This window comes from Myotis yumanensis, unplaced genomic scaffold, assembly GCF_028538775.1.
Source record: "Myotis yumanensis isolate MYYU_CA2020_CCGP unplaced genomic scaffold, mMyoYum1.0.hap1 SCAF_17, whole genome shotgun sequence".
Classification (NCBI taxonomy): domain Eukaryota; kingdom Metazoa; phylum Chordata; class Mammalia; order Chiroptera; family Vespertilionidae; genus Myotis; species Myotis yumanensis.
The window spans coordinates 20,276,464-20,300,529 of record NW_027223768.1 but is presented as its reverse complement, the minus strand read 5'-3'; the positions used below and the strand labels follow the sequence as shown (position 1 = coordinate 20,300,529).

The window sequence follows — 24,066 nt, the reverse complement described above, 5'->3', positions numbered from 1 at the left end:
CATCATGCCATCTGGCAAAGGGTCACTCCTGTTCTGGTGTTACAGAGGATGGCACCCAGACACGGCTTGAGAGCTGAGAAGCAACACATTCAAGGATCCCTGGCACATCTTGTAAAGGGGGGATGGTGAAAGGTAATGATGGGGACTGTGTGCAATGATGGGGTATTAGAACGTACTACAAATTCCACATCTCATTCTCAGTTAATCTCACATGAATACTATGAAATAATTTCTGCCTGGTTGCCGCTTACATACCAACACTACAAAAAAAAAATAATAAGAAAACTCTTATCAATAGCAAAAACTAAGACTGACAGGTGGAATCTGTGAGGATTTCCTCCTGATTTTAAACTGTATGGAAGCTGAATTGAGAAACATCATTGGAAGCCCAAGCATGGATTTTTTTTTCTGAAGAAAAAGCAAATAAGGAATGGGGCCACACTCAAAGAAGAGAGGGAAATGGGAAGTTCTTTCTTCATTCCTTGGCCCAGGTAAAGACCAGAAAACTGGACACTGACCTTCAAGGGTCACAGATCTGCTCTGCATCCATCAGTCCTCATCAGTACTGCCCTCTCTTTACTATTTCAAAACTTCAGGTCAGGGAATATAGCAATTTTGGTCAGGTGGAATGGGAAAAGGGAGCAGGGAGAATTGGCAAATGCCATTGGACCCTGAGACATAAATGTCCCAAAGAGAAAAATGCTAGAGTCCTAAAGAATACCAGAGGCTTGAGGTCATGAGATAAATTTTCAGAATAAGATCTTGGAGCAGTTTTATACAGTGAAATCCTACTGTCATTGTAAAAAATTCCATGAAGCAATGTGCCCTGGGCTCACTGGCAGTCAAGAAAAGGAAAGGTTAAAAATAAAAGAAAGGCAAATATTTATCAAACAAATGGAAATCAGGGATGGAAATTTTAATCCCGGATGAAGTAGAATACAAAGACAAAAGCATTTCAAGGGGCAAAAGGATTGGCAAGAGGTTTGATCCTAATAAAGACAAAACAGTCATGGGCAGTTATATACCTAATTATTCAACATCAAAGTATAAAAAGCCAGTACTGCTTAAAATACAAGGAAAACGTGAAAGAAGCACACTTGTTTGGAAGGTTATAGTACAATTCCAACCTTTTCTAGAGCAGGTAGAAACAAAAATCAATAGGAGGGAAAGTGCAAATACTGAAAAGAGATGCATAATCAGAAGTTTCAACCACTGTCATGAGACCACACCCTGGGAAAGGAGATAATGTTCTTCAGAAGAGTCAACACAGGATCTGGTGGATACACCATTTGTTAGGGTCAGAGAAGTTACAATCAATGTTTCTATTGGGTTCATGTGACTGGAAGAACAATTCTGTCATTGCAGATACCAAATGCCCATCAGTGATTCTCTACTATTAGTGAATTCTTCTGGACTTGACCTTGTGAATTTCCAAAGTAGATAATCAGAGTTCTGATTAGCTACACGCAAACGCACTCAAAGGCAAATTAACCTATTAGTGTGTGGGTTATATTTCGAACACACTCTCCCTCTGCATTGATCAAAAAGATGATTCCCACTTTCCAAAGTCATCAACACAGTCCTGGATTGGTTGGGGATCTACCTGATACTCTAACTCAGTGGTTCTCAACCTTCTGGCCCTTTAAAACAGTTCCTCATGTTGTGACCCCCAACCATAAAATTATTTTCGTTGCTACTTCAAAACTGTAATTTTGCTACTTTTATGAATCGTAATGTAAATATCTGATATGCAGGATGGTCTTAGGCGACCCCTGTGAAAGGGTCGTTTGACTGCCAAAGGGGTCGCGACCCACAGGTTGAGAACCGCTGCTCTAACTCATGGGAAGTTATGGCATATCATGTAGGGCCTTTCCCTAAAGTGGCTAGAGCTGGAAACAGCTAGAAAGTAAGAATGACTTGAGATCTTATTGAGCACTTATGGCCAAAACCTGGAGCACTAAACTTGGTTTTCATTAAAAGGGTTCATTATCAGTACGCTAAGCCCAAAGGGTCATAAACTATGTAGCTGTCAAAGCAGAATGGGAAACAAGATGAAGATAGAGTTCAAAGCCAATGGGTCCAAGCCAAGGATCGTGAATGTCACTGGAGAGCCAGACATGGGTTTACTGGCCTCCACTGAGGCTCTGTGGGCCAGTCAGGCTGGTATCAAGATGCATGTGGTAGGACAGACAGGCCATTGGTCATTACTTTTTAAAAGCAAAATGGCTAACACATCTTCTACTGCCAGGCCTCTGTCAACTCTCCCTTGCCCATTTTAGTATTAATGGAATTCAGGTCATAAGGGGTAAGAAGGAGGAAGCCAGGAATCCCTCTCACTGTGCCCAAAATTTGAGGGTTTCATATTATGATCTATCTACATCTACAATTGTGATTGATACAAAGATGCAGAAAGACTTCTTCTAATCTTTCAGAGTATGGAGGGATACCGATTTTAAATCTGTTCCAAAAGCAAATATATGGGATCTATTCAGTTCCCTGTGTATCAAAATTTACTATATTGCATTGATTTGCTGGCAGAGAAGGAAAAGCCAATTTGCATGGTTCCTGTCAGTCAGATGTGGTTTGGAATTTCCTATGCATTCCAGATACACTCTATGTATACTGGAGAGTCATATCTTGTTTCTGCTGGTTTGCATGCATGCATAGGAAACTTGTTTTTCCCCCAGTGCCAAGTGAAAATAGGTGAAGAACTAGCATCAGTGCAGCAATAATCTCCGGTAATCAACTTCTTTATCAAAATGTCATAGCTGCAATAGTGAGAATCCCCATCTCTTGAGTCTACTGAGGCTGTGACTTCTACTTTTCTGGCTTGCTTGTTCAGTTCTCTTCCATGGAGCATTGAGAGATAAAGTCTGTAACTGTTACTCAACACAGTTTCTGATCCCTACTATGTGCCAAGCCTTCTGCTAGGTACTGAGAGATACTGAGCAGAATCCCCACTGCAGGCTGCTCAGAGTTTAGTGGGAACAAACAGCAAGTAAATAGTTACCACCCAGTGTGATAGATGCTTTTGTAGAGTGTGGGTTGTGTCGGAGACCCTCTGGAGGCAGGGAGGGAGTCTGCCAAAACTCCACCAAAGAAGGTGAATCCTGATTGTGAAGCATGAGTTGAAGTGGACAGGGACTGGAAGGCATTCAAGAAAGTAGGAACACTATGTGCAAAGACATGAAGCTCATCAAGAACACATGTTTCAAGGACCTGAAAAGATTCTGTATGGCTTGAGAACACATGAGAAAGAGGCAATAATTCTAGTAAGCAATGTTATTTTAATAGTCTACATTCTTGTGTTAATATGTGATGATGTTTGTTCACTAAGAAGAATTAGGAGTTGCAGATAAACTAGCTAATGTTCCAGTGTGCATTACCCTGACTTACTGTTTCTCTCTCTCCAGCACTTGCAATAATACCTGGCACAGAGTTCGCACTTAACAAATGTAAGCCACCACTATTACTGCATGGGGTAGATAGCTTCTAAGGTGGCCCCTAATGATCCATGCCCTGATGCAAATCTCTCCCCTTGAGCATGAGCTGGACTTATTGACACATTACTAAGGAATAGATAATACCAGACATAATGGTATTCACTTCCAACATGATATTATAAAAGGACTGTGGCATACTTCTGGACAGTTGCACGTACTCAAATGCTCTTGTTCTCTTTGTCACTTGGATCATTAGTTGCCATGTCGTAAGGACACTCAGGCAGCTTATGGAGGAGCCCACACAGCAAGGAGCAGAGCAACGCCTTCGTGAGCATGCCCACTGTCAGCACCTGGGTGTGAGCGAGCTTGGATGCCAATCTCCTGGGGTCTGCCAACAGCCACAGGAGTGAGCTCGGAAGTGAATTCTCCAGCTCCACCCAAGCCTTGGCCAACAGCTGGATGGAAACCTCATAAGAGACTCTGAGCCAGAGGCACCTAGCTGATGTGCATCGATATTCCTGGCCCACACAAATTGTGATAAGCCACTACATTTTGGTATAATTTGCTACACGACAGAAGATAATTAAGATATTATTCTAGTGACATCTACTCTTAGTCCATAACTATGGTTGGGTTTCTTGTATACCTAGGTTGGGTATGGTGGTATCAGACTTTCTCCATGGTGATGGAGCATGGCCTGGAAACCAAGCTTTTGTGACTGTGATCCCAATTGCCTAGGGGACCACACTCCTTGAGGGACTGAACCTGTTACCTAGTGTCCCACCCAACTGATCAGACCATTCATAGAATGAGTCCAGCCCAACTACGGCAAAGATTACTGTGTTTGGTGTGCTCCCCCATCAGGGCCAATCTGGGCACACCAACACTACGGATTAGAGTCCCTCCACTACCTTTGGCTAAAGTCCAAGAAAGGTCTATCTATATGATGACAAACACAGATGTCCTCAAAAAGACACATGTAGCTAACATATTCTTGCTTTCCATATGTAACTCTACTTGATTATATCACACGCCTTGGAAACTGTTAGCCTTGCTAAATACACTGTTCAGGTGGGAGCAAGTGAGAAAGCATAGATTGCTTAGGGAACACTGGGTTTTTGGCCACAAATTTTTGGCAGTTTATATAACAAGATTAATTTAAAGGCAGTGGTTTTATACATAAAAAAATATTTTAAGACCTTGTAAAGATGTTAAATATTTACATAAAATATTATGCTCAGTAAAGAAATGAAAAACAAAATATAAAACCCAAATGGGCCTTCTACCAATGGTTCTTTGCTTACTTTTTATGTCTTTTTAGCAGTTCTTAGCCCCTTTTTATAGTTAGTGATTAAGCACCCACTGCATACACAATGCTACGTATGGAACTGATAGCATCCCATCACAGCTACATGGAAAAGAAAGGAAGGAAGTGGACTTTGTACCTCTGTCCCTGATGATTTTGCCCCTCATGCTCTGGGACGCAGTCATTAGGAAGTGAAGGATTCAGGTGGGAGGCTGTCCTGAGAGCCACTGCTGAGATGCCTATGAATGGGGATGAGAAATTCAGCAGCACAGAGGCGGTAAGGTGGGAGAGGACATTCGGGTGAAGGGTCACATTGACAACCAGTGGGTTATGTTGGCATGACAGTTCATAGATTCCTGGAGAGAAATAAGGACATAAATCATATGTTAAGCCATTCAGGTAGCTCAGCGATTTTTAACCGGTGTATTGCAAGAATTTTTAAACCATGCAATACCTGACTATTTAGTCAGAGGCACTGACCTCTTGTCTCTCAGATTGTCAAATGAAAAAAAATGACAACAGCCAACACAGTAGCCATCCAGTGTGGATGAATCCAAATTATACCTTTTTTTGGGGGTCATATTGGCAAAAAAAAAAGTATTTTTTTTTTTTGGTGTGCCATGAGATGAAAAAGGTTGAAAATCACTAATGTAGCACCATTTTTTTCATATCTAGTAATCATTTTAACCTCTCAATAGCTGTGTAACATGCGAAAGGTCCCAAACAATATCAGAGGCAGATATGGAGCAGACTCCTGGTCTATGGATTGTCCTCTTGTAGCCCTATTGCCAGACTCACCAAGAGAGTGGTTGTTTCCACTGATATCAGTCAGGTGGACGGTCACTGTGGGCCGCTGACGTTTCCCAGATACCAGGCCATCAGACGTCAAGAAAATAAAAATTGTTGTGGCCACTCCTGGTCTACTGAAACACACCTAGGCATAAGCACAGATATGTGTGAGCCATTATCTCCATTGGTCTATCAAAACACATTAAGTAAGAGCTCCCTTCTCCCTTACAAATGAGAAGAATGTGGAGTAGGCACACAAAGATGTCCAAAGTCACAGCAAAAGTTAAATAAAATTAGATGGAAAGAAGAAAACTGTCAGCTACTGAGCTTCCCATCTTTTTCTGGGACTTCTGGCCTCAACTGTTTCTTTTTTTCTTCAACCAGTCTTTCTTTAAATGCCTCAGAAACATCATTCAAAGAGACAATAAGGCACCACAGGACCAGCCAATACCTCCTTGTTTCCACAGTGAGAGTGGTGGACAAAGACGGTCACTGAGCTAATGTTTTGCTCTGAACCAGCCCAGCTAATTATTCTTCCCCACCTCCCCATCTTCTCCTAACATTTTTATCAGAACCTCCCACTTAGTACATGAACTCTGACATGGGGGAGAGGTTATTGTGGAGTGTGTTGTGTGTGATATTAGAAGCTGCCGAACTGTTTATTCTTATGTGGGTCTCCTGGTGCGCCAAGTATGTATGTCCTATCCTTGGCTGGAAAATAAGCCAACACTGAGGCACAGAAAAACCTAGTTATTTATAAAGAATATGCCTCCATGGTTAGGCTGATTAACAATCAAATAGTCTTTCAGAGTGAACTATGGAAGTCTTATCCCTGGAAATCCTTTAATATGAAAGAAAACATCATAGAATTGGGGATGACCCGGAGAGCTGCTTTTTTACACTGAAATCATTTGAGGTGGTAATTTTAATTTCCTATAGCTTAACATTATTCTTTTTTTCCTGATTTTCACAGGGGAGCTTTTATTTTTCTATATAGGTCTTTATTTATTTACCCTTTGGATTACATACATATTCCAGATATTTGTTTACTGATTGCAGAATGATTTTAGTCTATAGAAGGACAATTAAATACCCTTTTATATAGCAAATAAAGTAGGGACATACTAGGAAACCATAAGTGGATTTGACTCTCTTTTTCTTCTTTTTTTATTATTGAATTTATTGGAGTGACAATGGTTAATAAAATTACATAGATTTCAGTGGTACAACATTATAGTACATCATCTATATATTGTATGGTATGTTCAACATTGCTCTTAATTTCTGTTGAGAAGGAATTCCCACCTTCCCTGGTGTTATCTGGGAGTTACATTGTTAGAACCTGTGTACATTTCTAGATTTTTTTCAGGTTCTGAGGGTGATGAAGCCCAGGAAAACTGTCCTTGGAGTAAAAGTGAGGTCCATGTGGAATGGCAGGGACCTCCTCTCAAAAGTAAATCATGTTTTCCATTTTCACGAGAATTCTTCCTTGTCCGCAGACTAAATTTCCCCAAGTCTTGGTGGTGTGTTTATAGTGTTCATTTGCACTGCTGGCTTAATTAGGGGGATTTTATGATTTGCAGTGGTCGATGGAGCACAAGTCTCCCTTCTTCCTCTCCTCCTTTGAGGGAAAGACCAGCAACACTCTCTTTTTACAGTGTCTTTCCCCCCTTTTTCATTTCCCCTCTTTGACGTAATAAATATTCCTTTACAACTTAAGAAATATCCAGACCCATAGATTATGGCTTGCAATATGAGGTCCTTTGTCCCTGGCTGGATGAGGGCTAGACATGAAACACACGGTAAGGTAACCAATAGCCTCGCTTCTCGCAAAGCCCTCAACTCTAGCAGCAGAGGACATCAAAGTCCCCTGGGAACGCCCACAACCTCTTCCTTTTCACACACCACAAAAGAGACCAAGTGCTGGAAGAAAGTTCTGGGTTGTTTCCTGAACCAGGAACCGACAGAGTCTAAACATGGACCTCGTGGCTTTACCCCAAAGGCCTCAGACTTGAAGAGTGGGGTGGCTTCAACAAGGAACAAGAAGCCCAGTCTTCCCACCTTCAGTTAGGGTCCCACGCAGACATCACCCACATGAAACTAATTGGGGTAGGTCTGATGGTGTGGATTTCTCTGTCCTGAGGGCCTGTTCCCAAAACCTCCAACTCATTTTACATCTTCCAGAAATGTGTCTCCTTGCTCTAAGGGTCTTTGAACACCAATCACTTTGAACCCGGGAGCCGGCTCCTGGTGGCAGTGTCCCGCTCTGAGCCTCAATTTATAGAATGTGGCTGTGCCAGGATTTCCAGGCCCTGGCTCTAGCAGAAAAAACACAGGTGAGACTTACAAAGGAGACAGAGGCAGCGGAAAGCAGGGATAAACAAAGCAAAGAAAGGCAAGGATCTGATAAAGGTATAAGATGCCCACTTGGGTATTTCTTCTCAGGGCAACACAGAAGAGGGAACTAAATTCCATTCTCATCTAAACAACAAATAGGCCCCATAACAGCAGCAAGTAAATACAAACTCTCTCATACAGCTGTTGGGCCCTCAAAATCAGAGGTTAGTTTGAATCTGCACACATGTGCCTAATCAATCTGAGTGGGATAAAATGGACCAATTATGTTCACCATTCTGGAGAGAGGGCTGGCCAGGCAGACCCCTGGATTTGACTCTGAGCTCCCGCTTAACTCTCTGGGTAAATCTGAGCAACCCATCATCTCTCCTCTCTAAGCCTAAGGTCCCTCTTCCTCACACCTGAGAAACAGACATACTACCAATCTCACGAGGCTACTATGAGGATGAAATCATCTGAAAACAGAACAATGCTTATCATCTAGTAAGGGCTCAATGTTCAATAATTCTTATTTCAAAAAATATTTCTATTTTGTTTATACTTCAGGAAGACAAGGATAAAAAAATAAAATTTTTAAATGAAACATATATCCGCACATTTAGTATCTAGAGAATTGTGATTTTCTGAACTGTATAGACTATTTTAAATTGGTCCTTACAGAAATGTGAGTTGCTACTCTAGGTTCTACTTCCATAGAAACTGGCAATATTTGAGGCTCTTGGTTTGGAATGTATCTCTACTTTATAAGTGGAATCTATGAAAAATACATTATATATACATATATAACTCTTTTATGAGACTTTTCAGGAAATTCAGTTCAATATACAGTTATTAAAAACCTACTTTTGCCTGGCCTGTGTGCCTCAGTGGTTGAGTATCGACCTATGAACCGGGAGGTCATGGTTCGATTCCAGGTTGGGGCACATGCCCGGGTTGCAGAATCCATCCCCAATAGAGGGCATGCAGGATGCAGCTGATCAGTGATTCTCTCTTATTATTGATGTTTCTATCTCTCTCTCTCTCTCTCTCTCTCTCTCTCCCCCTTCCTCTCTGAAATATATATATATATATATATATATATATATATATATATATAACATACTTGTGTTATACATATAAACTTCTAGAATTTACAGTATAATTAGAATATTAAATGTGTATTCCTTATTCAAACACAGAATATTTTTAAAAGTTATCTTTCCATAGCCAAGTCACAGCTGTTTTAATACATATAATAGTCCAAACTATATTTACTTCATAAAAAATAAATAATGAATTTTGTGTCCCTAGATATGAAAGATAGTCAGTGACTGAAGCAGAAAATTTGGCCACATGAAGCTTTTACTAATTCTACCCCCATGCCACCTTTGGCATTACAAGTATGACATCCTTCTAACTGCCACACAAAGTGCATTGTTTGAATAGCTGGCCATACCCCCTTCAGGACAAAGCACCTCAGATGCACCTTTAGGGAGATTACTCAGATCTGAAATGAGCATCTGGCATGCCCCAAGAGAAAAAAACAGCAAGATGCCAAGAGGGCAAGAGAATTGTAGCTTTATCTATACGGTTTTATTATTTGTCTTAACAAGGAGACTAAATTCATGTCATACATGGGCGACATAAAATGAATTTGAACATGGCTCTTATGAAGAAGAAAAACTATAGGTGGACATCAGAAAGGAGGTGAGATCTTTTAGAAAAATGAGTGATTATCCGGACTGAGCAATGTTCTAAAGATAGAGGGATTGTCAATGAAATTAGCTCAGTGAATCCATTGCAAAATACTTTGAAACAGAGAAAACATAAATTGGAAGGATGGATGGATGGATGGATGGATGGTCGGACGGACGGATGGACGGATAGTTATGGACAGAAGTAGAAAACCAGTCCCACACCCTCAGTTACTTTTTCATCCAAAGCTTGCATATTAACCACCGGATCTAACTTCTGGCCACTCATGAGGGCAAAGCTGAAAGAATGTTTCCCTAGCACAGAACTGTTTGGGCTTAAGAAACCCTCTTCAATGTGTCTGCTGGGTAGAAACAATATACTCCCAAGCCAAGTATTTCAACTTCCAGGTCATCCTCTGTGGTGGTCACTGGAGAGTAGACCCTGAAACTATACCACAAACTTGAAAAGAATCTTCTTTGAGGTTTTAGGATGCTTTTGGTTAGTTACAGGGTTATTATTATTTTTCCTGTGCCTTTTAATCTTCATTCATCTATGGCACTTCCTGACCCAGAGAGAATGGGAGGGAGGCCCTTCAGTAGGATGAGGTGGGCAGACATCCAATCTGGTTGTGTCGCACTTGACAGTTTGCCAAGTGTGATCCCATGCTGTGCCAGAGCCTCCATCAGGCTTGTTGGGTTTCTACTCCTATTTGAGATTTTTGTTCTATAATATCCCCAGAATATAAAGGTTATATTATAGACATGGAAAAGGCAGGATTCTTGTAGCTTAAGTGACTTCCTCTAGCTAAATGCTAGAGAGGCAGGAATTTAGGTTTCCAACTTTGTTCTGTATTCTTTTGACTGCCCAATGGTTGTTAATTTGGGGTGCGCAGGAAATCACAGATTCCTTAGAAAATGTGTTGACATTTGTGCCCCTTCTACTTCCCAAAATGAAGTCACACAAACACGTAGGCCTAAAAGTTTCATTCAATTTCAGGGAGCTAAGAGAACCCTTTAAAAGCCATTAGCAGTCCAACTGGAAGGGAAGTTGTCAAAAGAAATTAAGAACTCTTGCACTATTAGTTTACTCATATGTCTTTTTGTAGATGAAAAATTATCAAATATTGGAAATTTTATATGGATCCCCCTAATAACATTGCAGTCTGTGTAGATTTCAGAAATTTGACAAGGGAGAGATTAACTTTCAAAGTTTTAGGGAATTCAGCTGAAGTCCAAATTTAACAGATAAAAGAAAGATGTGAGGCAACTAGCCTCTTGCCACTGTGCTGCCTTGGCAGTCCCCATACCAGAGGATGTGAGTCAAAATTCGAGGGATTTTTGAACCTGGTTTAACTTCATTCCCTTGTCCAAACCCCTGTCTCTCTTGGGATTGGTCAAAACCCAGGTGATTTCCTGTGTTGTTCCTTCAGAGTACAAGTGAGGCTATAAACACCGTGAGCTTATGTAGCTCTTTTTTCAGAAGCGTGAGGTCATTCTGTAAAGTTAACAGGGAACCACCATGATGACCCTCACTGTCCAAAAGGAGACATTTGAAACGTGTGCTTTGGCAAGTCAGTGGAAGGGTTCCGATCAGAATCAACTCATTGGCTCAATTCTTCCTAAGAATTTTCCTCATCTGTGATTTTAGACATTAGGGCAAAGGATGTAGAGACTCCGTGTTAGAACTCGTGGGGCTGAGGGGTATCAGAAACAGACAAAATCAAATCTTTAGTGAAGACTGTGGTCTGTCCCAGACCCCCTCCTTCATGACTGAGCACTCTGTTTCTGGAAACTGGCCTCAGAGAAGAAAACCATCACAAGGTCAGGCCACTTTGCTGGAATGGGAGAGGGCAGAAATCCCTGTCCAATGGCCTTTTGATAGAAGTGAGTGGTATACAGCTGGGTCGATTCAAAAGCGCCATCCCAGCTCCTGTGGAATGGGATGCTGATGGCTTCATGTGGCTATTTTCCCCTCTGCCTACTCCTATTTATTTCACTCCCCAACAGCTGTTGATCCCAAGGAAAGTTCTTGATCAATATTTGCATGGAACACTTCATCTCAGAGTCTGAATCCTGGGGAAACTCCACTTTTGACAAAGTCTGAGCAAGAGATAAGGTATTATTGAATATAGATGGAGAGGGTTCTCTTGGGAACAAGAATGCATAGGTGAGGGGACGAAGGAGCACTCTGAAGAATCAGGCAAGCTTCCTTCTGGTTAAAAAAAAAGTGCTATCTCAATTATTTATGATGCTGGGAGTCTGCTCAGTTGTCATGCCCAAGCCTATAACAGCTTCCATGAAAATCAATAAAAAGTTAGATTAGCAGTAATCAGATAGGAAAGTGGACAATGAGTGCTTTATTCTCTGGGGATTAACTGTGTAGGCACGGGGACATGACCTTCCTCTTTCAATATACCAGGCTAGGTTGGGATAAAATAAAAAATCATATATACACAGTCATCGTTGCTTTCTCGGGATTCCCCAGGCAATTCGGGGAACTGCATAGGCTAATTTTCCAAACAGAAGATTTTCTTTTGAAAGGCAAAAGCTTTTTAGAAATTTCAATCATGTGTCCAGAAATAATTCCAACATATACTAGAAACCCTGCCTTCCTAAATAGAGAATTCTCTGGCTAGTTGACATTCTACATTTCTACCTTGCTCTGGGTGCCACAAATGCTCTTGGATGCCAACTGCATGTTGAGCAGCAAGGCCCTAAAGCCATCAATGGATATAACTATCTTTGCCCTTAGCATCTGATGACCTAAGACTGTTCTCTTATTAATAATATGTGTTTATCTCATTTTTTTAAATGTACCATCAAGCTTAAAATAAAATGCAGACCTGGAATGAATTGTTTAGTCCAAACACTTCATTTTAAAGCTAAGAAAACTGGTGCCCAAGAAAATCATATGATTTATGTAAAGTCTCTTGACTGGTTATTGGCAAAGATATGGTTTTAAATACTGTTTCTCTAAGTACATGTTTCCTCCCAATTTTTAAATTCCCTACTAATTTGTTGCTCCTTTTCTATGCCAGACTGAAAATTCAGAAAACTAATATTGTTAGAATTCCATGCAAAAGTAAACAGTCTCTAACAAAGGGTCTTGTCAACTTTCCTATGAATAAAGTCAAAAAATTCAAAGTAATAATTGGACTTGGTGCCTTCTACACATAAGCTTTTTTTTTTTTTTTTGGCTAAATCATGAAATTTGGATGGTTTTCTGGATGGTTGAAGTAATCTCTAAATAGAGTATTGTCACCTGGCTGATTAAATTAAAAAGAATTAGAAGGATTGCCTGATTTAGGAAAAACAAAAACAAAATTTTAATATCAGAGCAACAAGTAATTTTTTAGCATAAGTATGTCTTGAATATAAAGTAGGACTTATTTACACTTAAAATTTATTCACTGTTTATCTGAAATATTTTTTTCTGCAATCTAAAGTTGAAAAGTGTAAGAATGCACAATAAAAGAAAAGAACAGATCAAATAAAGAAAAACAGAGAACACTAATAAAAAAGAATAAAGGAATGGAGGGAAGGATATTATAGATAATTTTAACAAACTAGAGAGAGAGAAATGTTAAGGTGGGTAGACGCTTTTTGACCAACAAATAGAGAATACACATTTCTAACACAAACTGGTCCTTAATTTCTGAATGAATAAAGGCTCACTATTTAAGTGCTTCCTAATAAAATGTAGGGCCAAGAAGAAGAGGAAAAATAAAAATCTCCACAATGACACACAGCTGGCACAATAAAGTTGTTATAGTCTGAAAAATCAGTGCTAGAAACAAACAAAATGCTTTTAAAAACCCATGATTTTAAAAAGAAATTGTGAGATAATTTAAAATACTTAGAGCATATTGATAATGAAAGTTCTGTATGTTGACATTCATAGGCTACAATTATCGGTATACTTTGAGGGTGGAAATTAAGGAACAATGAAAACAAATTATTCAAGGATTCAATACAAGAAGCTAACAAAGAATGCAGGTATAAATCCAGAGACACCGGAAGAGAAGAAATGCTAAAGATAAGAATAGAAATCAGTGAGTTATCCAACTAGAATGATAAAAGAAAGAAAACTGAAAGCTAGTTTTGAAGAAATCCCAGGCACGAGTAATCAAGGAGAAAAAAAGAGAAAAATAAAGTCCAAAAATATGTAATATAAAGGGATTGATAATTGTAGCTAATATAAAAATACATTATGAACAACTATCAACACTAAATTTGAACATGTGGAAGAAATTAATACATTTATGGAAATATCAAATAGTCCAAAATTAGAAATGAAAAATTTAGTATTTTAATAAAAACCAAAATCATTTAAATGACAATCATAAATCTTTTCTCTAAGAAGCCCAGGCCCAATTGGTTTTATAAGTGGGTTCTGCCAAATTTTGAAGGAACGGGTAACTCCTATTTGATACATGTCATTTCAGAAAATTAGAAAAAGGGGAAACTGACCAATTTTATAAGGCTTGTATAATCTGAATATTCAAAAAAGAAAAATATAAAGTAATTCCACATAAGAAAACAAATGCAAAGATCCAAAATAAAAATTAACCAATAAAATCCAAGAATATATTTTAAAAAAACAAGTTTACTTCATGAAGGCAAAAATGATTTGATATCTAAAAAGTAAAACAAATCTATCAATATGATTCAACATAATGATGGCTCAAAGGAGAAAAATCACGTGATTATGTCAACTGATGAAAATCAAGTGTTCAATTATTTCAGCTCATATATACCAGTATGTTTTTCAAGAAGCAGAAGAAGTTATCTAAGGCTTATTCTGAAGTTTACATGGAAAAATAAGTGTTCATAAATAATAGCTAATGCAATTTTTAACATGTGCCAACAATGAAGGGGAGACATTCTCTACTAAGTATATTTATATAGTGAAAGTTATAGAAATACATAGCCAGCATCATACTCAAAGGGCAAAAACTACAGCATGTCCCTTAACCCTCTGAGTGCCAACCAATATCCTAGGAACTATGCTAAAATTGCCAAGGCATTTTTGCTGATTTTACAACAGTTTAGGAAAAAAATTATGAATCGCAAGTAAATGAAGTTACATATTTAAAAACTTAAGGAAACCTTTACTACATTGACATATTTAGCAATATCATCATCACTAATAAAAGTAGACTTAGAACTGGACGCCATTTCGAAGCTTTGATAGCGCTCCCAGCACTTTTGGCGAAAGACAGGACGATCGCGCTCCCTGGCTCTAGGGGTGAACATCGAGAATAAAACAGGAATGTCCACTTTTGCCACTCTAATTCAATATAGTAGTGAAAGTCCTAGCCACAGAAATCAAACAAGAAGAAGAAATAAAAGGCATCAAAATTGGAAAGAAGGAAAGGTGTCACTATTTGTAGATGGCATGAAACTGTATATAGAAAACCCTAAAGATTCCGCCAAAAAACTACTAGAACAATCATGATCAGTGACCAATTCCAACACTTCTTTCAAAGTCTATCACAGATTGATCACTGTATCCCTGCCCTTCAGTTCATACAGAGACAGAAAAGTGTGTAGTTGTGTTGCCCCCATCTCCCAGTGATAAAACCACAAGGCATTTTACAAAAATTGATAATCAGAAGAGGAAAGTTGCCAACAAGAATAAAAGTGCAGCAAACAAACAAACAGAACAAAAAAATTTAAAAAAGAAAAGATAATGGTGGAGGTGAAATCTAAATTAAAGGTAAACAGAGTTATAGAAGTAATAGCTGACTGTGGGAATGCTGGTGCCAACGCCACTGGAGAAACTCTAAGTGTCCAGCCAGAGGAGCTCAGTGAATTTGAATTTGTCAATGTGAAAGAGAAGTGGTGCTGACAAAAAGGATGAAGATGCCCAGAGGGAATTAGTGAAAAAAAAAATCACCTTAAAAAAACCCTCAGAATTATTTTATAATCTTGAAAGCTTAAAAATGATAAATTTTTTTCTTCAAACTCCAGGTTCAAATAGCATCACTAATAAATACCTCCCAAATTAATACCAATCTTGCATAAAATATTCCAAAGAATTGGAGAAAAAGGAAACTTATTTTAGGAAGTAAAATCTAGCCTTCATCATAAAACCTGACAAGATGGTAAACTATAAGAAAATTGGGAGCCAAGCTCTAATGAACATAGATGAAAAATCACTTAAAATATCCACAAAATCATTTCCCAAATTACTGACAAAGGATTATACATCACATCACCTTCAAGGTGTTATTTTTTTTTCCAGGTGTGTAAGATTGGTTCACATTTAAAAGTTTATCAAAGTCAAGATAGTGACAGGACAAAGGAGAAAATAATAAGAACATCACAGATGCAGAAAAGCATTTGATAGAATAAAAACTGCCTTTTGCCGAAACCGGTCTGGCTCAGTGGATAGAGCGTCGGCCTGCGGACTGAGGGGTCCCAGGTTCGATTCCGGTCAAGGGCATGTACCTGGGTTGCGGGCACATCCCCAGTGGGAGATGTGCAGGAGGCAGCTGATCGATGTTTCTCTCTCATCGATGTTTCTGACTCTCTATCTCTCTCCCTTCCTCTCTGTAAAAAATCAATAAAATATATATATAAAAAAAAAACTGCCTTTTGACTGAAAACTATAAAATGTTAAGAGAAACTAAAGATTTTATTAACTGAAAGAACATATTAGACGACTAATATGTTAAAAAGAGCAATCTCTCCCCAAATTGACATAAATTCAATGAAATCCCAATTAAAATTGCATCAGATTATTTTTTCCACATGTGGAACTGAAGCTTATTATAATATGTATATGGAAATTCAAAGGACCAAGAACAGCCAATACTTTCTGGGAAAAAAGAAAGTTTAGAACTTACATTATCAGATTTTAAGACTCATCAAAAACATTCAGGAAGTAAGAGTGTAATATCGATGCAAGAACATACAGATCAGGAGAACAGAATAAAAAATGAATGGGCAAAACAAATTGAAACCAGAGGGGGATCCTTTACATGCCCTTAATTTCAGGATGGCTGAAATTAAGGTGTCAGGTACCACATTTGGTGAAAATGTGAAGCAACTGCAATATTCATAAGCCTCTGATGGGAGTACAACTACTGTGAAAAAATAAGTGGGATTATCTATTGAAGCTGGTCAATTGCCTATCTATGATCTAGCAGTTCTAAATATACTCAACTAGTCCTATACATTCACCACAAGTAGTGTACAGAAAGTTTATGGCAGAACTATCTCTATATATAAAAGCCCAGCGACTGTTATGGTGGAATGACCAGAATGACTGGTAGCTATGATGCATTCAATGCAGGAGTTGCCCTCTGGTGGTCAGTGCGCTCCCACAGTGAGAGTGCCGCTAAGCCAGAAGCTGGGCTTACGGCTGGCGAGTGCAGCAGCGGTGGCAGGAGCCTCTCCCACCTCTGCGGCAACACTAAGGACCCCTCGGGGGATGTCTGACTGCCGACTTAGGCAGATATCCCCTGAGGGGTCCCATACTGCAAGAGTGGGCAGGCTGGGCTGAGGGATCCCCCCCCTCCAGTGCACAAATGTCGTGCACTGAGCCTCTAGTTTGTAATATAATAGAGAAAAACTAAAAACAATCCACATGCTCATCAATACGGATAAAGTGTGATATATCTATGCACTGGAATGCGACATTGTAATAATGAAAGTACATACTATAAAGGTTCTTACAAGAAGTTTAAAACCAGACAAAACTAACCTATGGTGCTAAAAGTACAAATAGTAAAAAATCTCTGTGGCATAATAACTGAGGAGAATGACAGAACCTTTTGCAGGTGATGTTAATGTTCTGTTTCTTTTTTTTTAATATATTTTATTGATTTTTTTTACAGAGAGGAAGGGAGAGGGATAGAGAGTTAGAAACATTGATGAGAGAGAAACATCGATCAACTGCCTCCTGCACACTCCCTACTGGGGATGTGCCCGCAACCAAGGTACATGCCCTTGACCGGAATAGAACCTGGGACCCTCAAGTCCGCAGGCTGACGCTCTATCCACTGAGCCAAACCGGTTAGGGCTAATATTCTGTTTCTTGATCTGTGTGGTGGTTAGAGTCTATACTTTGCAAAAATCCATTCATCTGTGCATTTCTGATCTTGGCACTTACCTGTATGTCACACTTCAATAAACTACTTAAAAAGAAGCATAAATTTCAAAAAGAGGTGAAAACAAATCCAAAATGTAAACACACTGAGATGACAAAAGGAAATATTCTGACAAGCCATTCCAATGAATGTTTAAACACACACACACATATGTGCACACATGTATGCATACATGTGTATAAACACATGCACAATCTATCTGCAGCTTTCATAAACAAAACACACACACACATTTGGGCCACTTACTTTGAGCCAAACCTCATCCTCTCTCTCCAGGCTACCTTCTAGCTGCTCACTGCCTTCCTCCCGAGATCTGTTTCCACTGGGGACACAGGGAAGCCAGCCAGGAAGGGGACGGTGGTCCGGTAAATCTGGATGGTAGGATGTGCAAATCTGAAATGCAATTTGAACCAAAAATTAAATGTGGTGGGTGAGAGATTAGACAAGGAAACTCTCCAGCTCAAAGCCAAAGTTTTCCTCTTTCTCTGAGTGTCTAATAGTTGCATTATTGGCAGAACACTTTTCTCAGTGTAGACCAGTGGTTCTCAACCTTGGCTGCACATTAGAATCACCTGGGAATCTAATGAGGCCCAGAAATCAGGATTTTAAAAAGATTCCCAGGTGAATCTAATGTGCAGCCAAGGTTGAGAACCACTGGTGTAGAGGAATGTCTCAGCCATCTCCATTAGCCTCCAGAGAGAACTTACCTGGGTAGAAAAACACATGTGCCAACTCTCATCCCACCATCAACCAGGGGATCTTGCCCCAAAATAGTACTGGCACATTCAAGGCAACTGTTTCTGGAATTAGCCAGGAAAGTCTGTCCAGGATGATGGTTAGATCTTTACCTTGCAGGACCTACTTGCCCCACGAGAGAGGCTACTGAGTCAGGGAACTGCTGAGCATTCAGATGGGCAAAGGAGCCAGAGGTGAGAAACTCCAGGATGTTTCTCCCACTTCACTTAGGGAAGACAGACAGCTAGACTAAAAGCCACTTTAGAAAACTGTCACTAACAGAATCTCCCAACTTTCCTGGCTTCCTGGGCACCAGAACTCTTGAGAAAAATGCCAGAATTGGGTTGAGGGAGTGTGGCCAACGTGGCTAATTGCCTATCCATATCCATTTCCCCTTACTTTTATATTAACAAACTCCAGTTTTGTTTCAGGGGACAGTGTATCTCGCTATAAATGCTCATCTCCTCAGGGTCCCTTACAACTAAGAGTGATTAAGTGACCTGGATCTGACCAATAAGATGTTGGTGGAAGTCTACAGTGTTGAACTTCCAGGAAAGCTGCCATTTTCCCAATAAAAATAATAGATGCTAGCCTGCACTTACTTCCCTTCTTCCTGCTTGAAATGCCTACTTCATGCCTTGAAGAACAACAATCATTTTACCAGCAAAAGGAAGAAAGTTGCAAGCCAAGGATGCAAAGAACTAGACCCCAGGAGACATCTGGGTCTTTGATGAGTTTCCAGAACTGGAACGGGAACCTTAGTTGGTCCCTCAATCTCCTGGGGATGTCTCCACAAGTCTAAAATCCAGGGATTTTACCCTGGCTTAAAATACTTAGAGCATTAAATCTCACTTCTCTGGAAAGGAATGTATTACCCATTATTATGATGAATGGAAGAGTTTATTTGGCAACAGACACACCTGAAATAATAGCTAACAGCCAAGCTCTTAATCTGCTTTTCAATATTCAACTATAATTCATAGAAGTCAATATTTAGAGTCCTCAGAGGTTCTCCTATTTATTTAGATGGATATTCTAAAAAAAAATGTACCCAAAAGATTTGTTCATAGTACTAACTCCAGAGTTTCTTCAATAATAAGAATTCTTTAAATCATACTTTGCTCTTTAACATATATTTCATTCTTTAATATATTTTTTTATTGATTTTAGAGAGGCAGGGAGAGGGAAAGAGAGAATCAATGATGAAAGAGAATATTTATTGGCTGCCTCCTGCACGCCCCCTTACTGAGGATTGAGCCTGCAATCCCGCAACCTGGGCATGTGCCCTTGAACAGAATTGAACCCGGGACCCTTGAGTTCACAGGTTGATGTTCTACGCACTGAGCCAAACCAGTTAGGGCTTTAATATATACTTTTAAAATTTTATTTGATCTTTGTAGTAAATCATTGAGTTGAATGAAAAACGATTAATATACCCATTTTATGTATATTAAAACTGGGGCACAGAGAGGTTAAGTGATTTTTCAAACGTCACATAGTAATAGTAATAGTTATACTGGTGGATCTGATAGTGTAATCCAAGCACTCAGACTCTTTCCTGCTTCTTCTTCTTCTTTTAAAATAAATTCTCTCAAACACAAAGCCCAAGTGTAATTTCTTTTTTTTTTTTAAATATATTTTATTGATTTTTTTACAGAGAGGAAAGGACAGAGACAGAGAGCTAGAAACATCGATGAGCGAGAAACATCGATCAGCTGCCTCCTGCACATCTCCCACTGGGGAGGTGCCCGCAACCCAGGCACATGCCTCTGACCGGAATCGAACCTGGGACCTTTCAGTCTGCAGGCTGATGCTCTATCCACTGAGCCAAACCGGTTTCGGCAAGTGTAATTTCTAATATGTGTACTTCTAAGGTTAATTTTAAGTTGGTTTTGTATACCTGGAAGCCAACCACTGCATAGTCAGATGAAAACTGACGAGAGTTCATGGGGGGAGGGAGGGGGAGATTTGATTGCCAGTCTAAAAGCTTTTCTAGACTAGCTTATCTTATTCTTAGTTCAGTAAGGACCAAATGTGATGCCAAAGTCAGGAGAAAAATGTCAGTTCACAATTTTGTCAGACTTGACTCTTCTGGCTTAACTTACAGTGAAATGAGGTTCTCCTGTTACCAAGGAAACAGGACACTTGTTCTTGTCTTCATAAGCGGAGTAAGCATGGGTAGCCCACTGATCCAGGTATCCGCTGGGAGTGTAGAGGCCACAGTCTATGATGCTGGTTTCCTTCTCAAAAGGTTCACATATCCCATCTCCCTCAAAGACATAGCACAGGCTTGGCTCTCCTGCCAAAGAATATCATATGACATTTGAAAATGTGTTTTTATATATGTCATGTAAAAATACATTTTTTCGCCAACCCATTAGAAAATCCCATAGTTGACAGTCTAAATGCCCACCCCAAACATGCAGACCACACACACACACACACACACACACACACACACACACACAACCCTGAAGAAGCAGAATTCTTTTCCTTTGGGAAAGTGGTAGAATCCACCTATATAATAAAGGTATAGAAAGGGGTGGGATTGGGGGAGAAGAAACAGGGAGGAAAAATAGTGGCTGTGGGCTGGATGAAGAAATAAATTTTAATGAATAGCTGAGCAAGATATTTAGGGGAACCTGGCGATATTAGAAAAGTGGATAAAAGAAGGAAGAGAATTTAAATAAATTATATGATGTTTTAGGTATTTGGGTCCCTTTTATAGTTTTTGAAATATTAAAGCATTTGAGGGATTGGTTCTCAATTAATTTTCACTGCTGAATTGTGCATTTTTAACTCACTATGCAACTGATCTGAAATTGGACAATTTGGGCTCCAGGTTTACAAGGGTTACTACCTATTGTTTCTTTTAGTATCACAGCAACCATGTGAGGTATGTGTTTTCTGTTGTTTCCATAAATAAGAAACCTGAGTCTCAGTGATTTTAAGTAATTTGTCAAAGTCCCTTGATTCATAAGCCATAGAGCTTGGATTTGAACCAAGCTTACATTATGGGGGTAATGGGTTCCCATTACTCCACCCTGCCTCAAGCTCAGACAGGACTGTCCCATACTTGCTCACAGGATAACTCTAAGTCAGTGGTCGGCAAACTGCGGCTAGGCAAACAGCAGCTCTCGAGCCACATGTGGCTCTTTGGCCCCTTGAGTGTGGCTCTTCCACAAAATACCAGCTCTTCCACAAAATACCGACTTTTGCGCATGGGCCACGAAGTTTCAATCGCACTGTACATGCGCGCCTGCACGTGGTATTTTGTGGAAGAGCCACACTCAAGGGGTCAAAGAGCCGCATGTGACTCGCGAGCTGCGGTTTGCCGACCAAGGCTCTAAGTGAATAGTACTTAGCTATTGCTTTGTAAACTAGCTTCAAATGTAGAAAAATGACATGCAGTCATAAAGCCATTTATTAAGTTCTACTGCTTTTTCTACCAAAATGTGGGACAATTATTATTAACAGCACAATTCTAATTTCGCACTTCTACTTTAACTGCACATGAAAACAAAATCACGATTCAAACTAAACCAACCCATACATACACACTCAATACATCATTACTAAAATGTACTGTTACTATACCAGTCATTTTAATTCTTCACAGCAATACCACAAGGCTTTTCCAGTAATTTTCATGGCTCATTAACATGTTTATTAATCATTTTTCCTTAATAATTTATTCAAATCTAAGATCCTTTTGTGGTAAATTGAGCTTTACTTGCCAGGAATAAGCCACTGTTCCAAGGACTTGGTTCTAAGCCTATTTCAGGCTTTAAATTCCTGCATTTAATTAAGCCTAGGGCCTGTTCAAATCACTCCCCAAAGCCAATATATGTGTATTTGGAATGACTTCCCCATGATGATTCTCTCTCTCCCTCTCATTAATAGATACATATACATACATATTTATGTACATAAACATATATATTTTAAACATAAGTACATATATGTATATCTTTTATAATGTATATATTGTTTATAATATATATATATATATTTGTTTTGTTTTTCTATTAACCGGTGACTGTTTCTTGTTGCTTCTCTACATTTTTTTATCACGTACTTAAAATTTCTGCCTCTGTCTTTTTCAAATCCACCTAAAAAATAACAGACACTTTTAAAACATATTTTACAATAATTTATTCAAACCTAATCTTTGGAGAAATAATGAAATAGAACTATATGCTTAGCCTACTAGAAATGTATTACTCACTGAAACAGATGTCTGACTGTGGAATATATCATGTTTAACTTCACCCTGTAAAAGTTAGGTGTAGTCTTACTGGAGTTAGAGACTCAGGAAATATGAGGCAAACTTAAAGGGATCAGATGTGATAGCAATCAAGTGAGGTTGATTCTGAAGTCAAATGAGATTTGAGCTGCACTGGAGAAGGCACAGTGTTTTGGGAGCAGGGAGGAGAGAGAGAGACTAATTGTGTGTGTTCAATATAAGCCCTCTATGTATGACAAAAAGAGATGATGCAAACAGAGGTGGGATTAACAAATAGTTGTGTACACAAGGGGGCAGGTAGTGGGTTCAGCATATTCTGCACATCCAGGCCACATCTGGACTCTTGAGTTCCTTTCTGGGCATTGACCACATGACGCATGCCAGGTCAGGGTAAATGGGGAAGCGTCTGGAAACCTAAGCACCTGATGAGGCATTTGGATTGGAAAGGAAAATAATGGGGAGGCATTTCTGAATGGTAGTCAAATCAAACCGTGTAGGGGGAATGATCCTCTGTAGTTTCGCAGCAAGAAGAAAGCACCCAACTAGTATTAGGAAAGCTGTGTCCCGGGCCTGGGTCTGCAGGGACCTTGCTGTAATGCTATGGATGAGTGGCTAAAATGCTCCCAGCCTCAGTTTCCAAACCAAGAAGGAGAGGAGAGTTTGACAGCAGATAAAGCCATTTTTAAATACAACAGTATGTTTCAAGGTGCATTATTCACTGCGAGAAGTGTGTAATAAGACCTACATGCAGGGGCCCATCTCTCAGGAGCTGTAGAAGGAAGCTGGATGCACATCACTACTGGCCTGTATAGAGGCAGGGAGCAGGGTGTCTCTAGGCTCATATACTTGTTAGATGGGTGGAAGACTACTAAGATTCTACGATTTTACGACTCTGTTCTAGAGAGCAGGGGCACTTGTGTGTTCTGTACAGTACTTAACACCTTAATAAATTCTACATAATTATGATAGCCTACTTTATCTTGAAATTTAGGGACATGAAAATACTTTTAAATGCACTATTTATTTAAATAACTTTGCTCAGTGGTTATGCCCACAGAAACACACAATGTATGCAGAAGGGAATGGGAAGACAGTCTACTTCTAAGAAGCCTGCTGATGACAGTTTTTATCAGAATTGGGAAAAGTGTGCTCGGTGGCCTCTCTGAGTGGCAGGAGTCTAGAGTTAAAGCCACCTCATTCTAACTCATTACCAGTGATTCTCCAAGATTAAGAAATGTTATGGCCCGCAGTCATACTGTATGATCTTATCCGTGAAACACAGCACTCCCTTTGGCTTAGAATGATTCCTTACCTTATTTTTCTGTAGAATCCATAATGATTGGGCCACTTTGCTGACATTGATATTAGACATGAGGATCCAGGAGAAATCCTTGGCAACATT

At 39.5% G+C, this 24,066-nt stretch overlaps 1 protein-coding gene across 1 annotated transcript in view; it reads right to left on the bottom strand.

Annotated features, from left to right (window-relative positions):
* Positions 1-24,066, bottom strand: part of PAPPA2 (pappalysin 2) — a 216,731-nt gene that overhangs the window by 76,346 nt on the left and 116,319 nt on the right. The window contains exons 10-13 of the mRNA XM_070396761.1: positions 20,524-20,717; positions 17,930-18,076; positions 5,548-5,683; positions 4,889-5,105 (exon numbers count right to left, since the gene is read on the bottom strand). Coding sequence (XP_070252862.1) covers positions 4,889-5,105; positions 5,548-5,683; positions 17,930-18,076; positions 20,524-20,717 — 694 coding nt within the window. The remainder of the gene's footprint in view (positions 1-4,888; positions 5,106-5,547; positions 5,684-17,929; positions 18,077-20,523; positions 20,718-24,066) is intronic.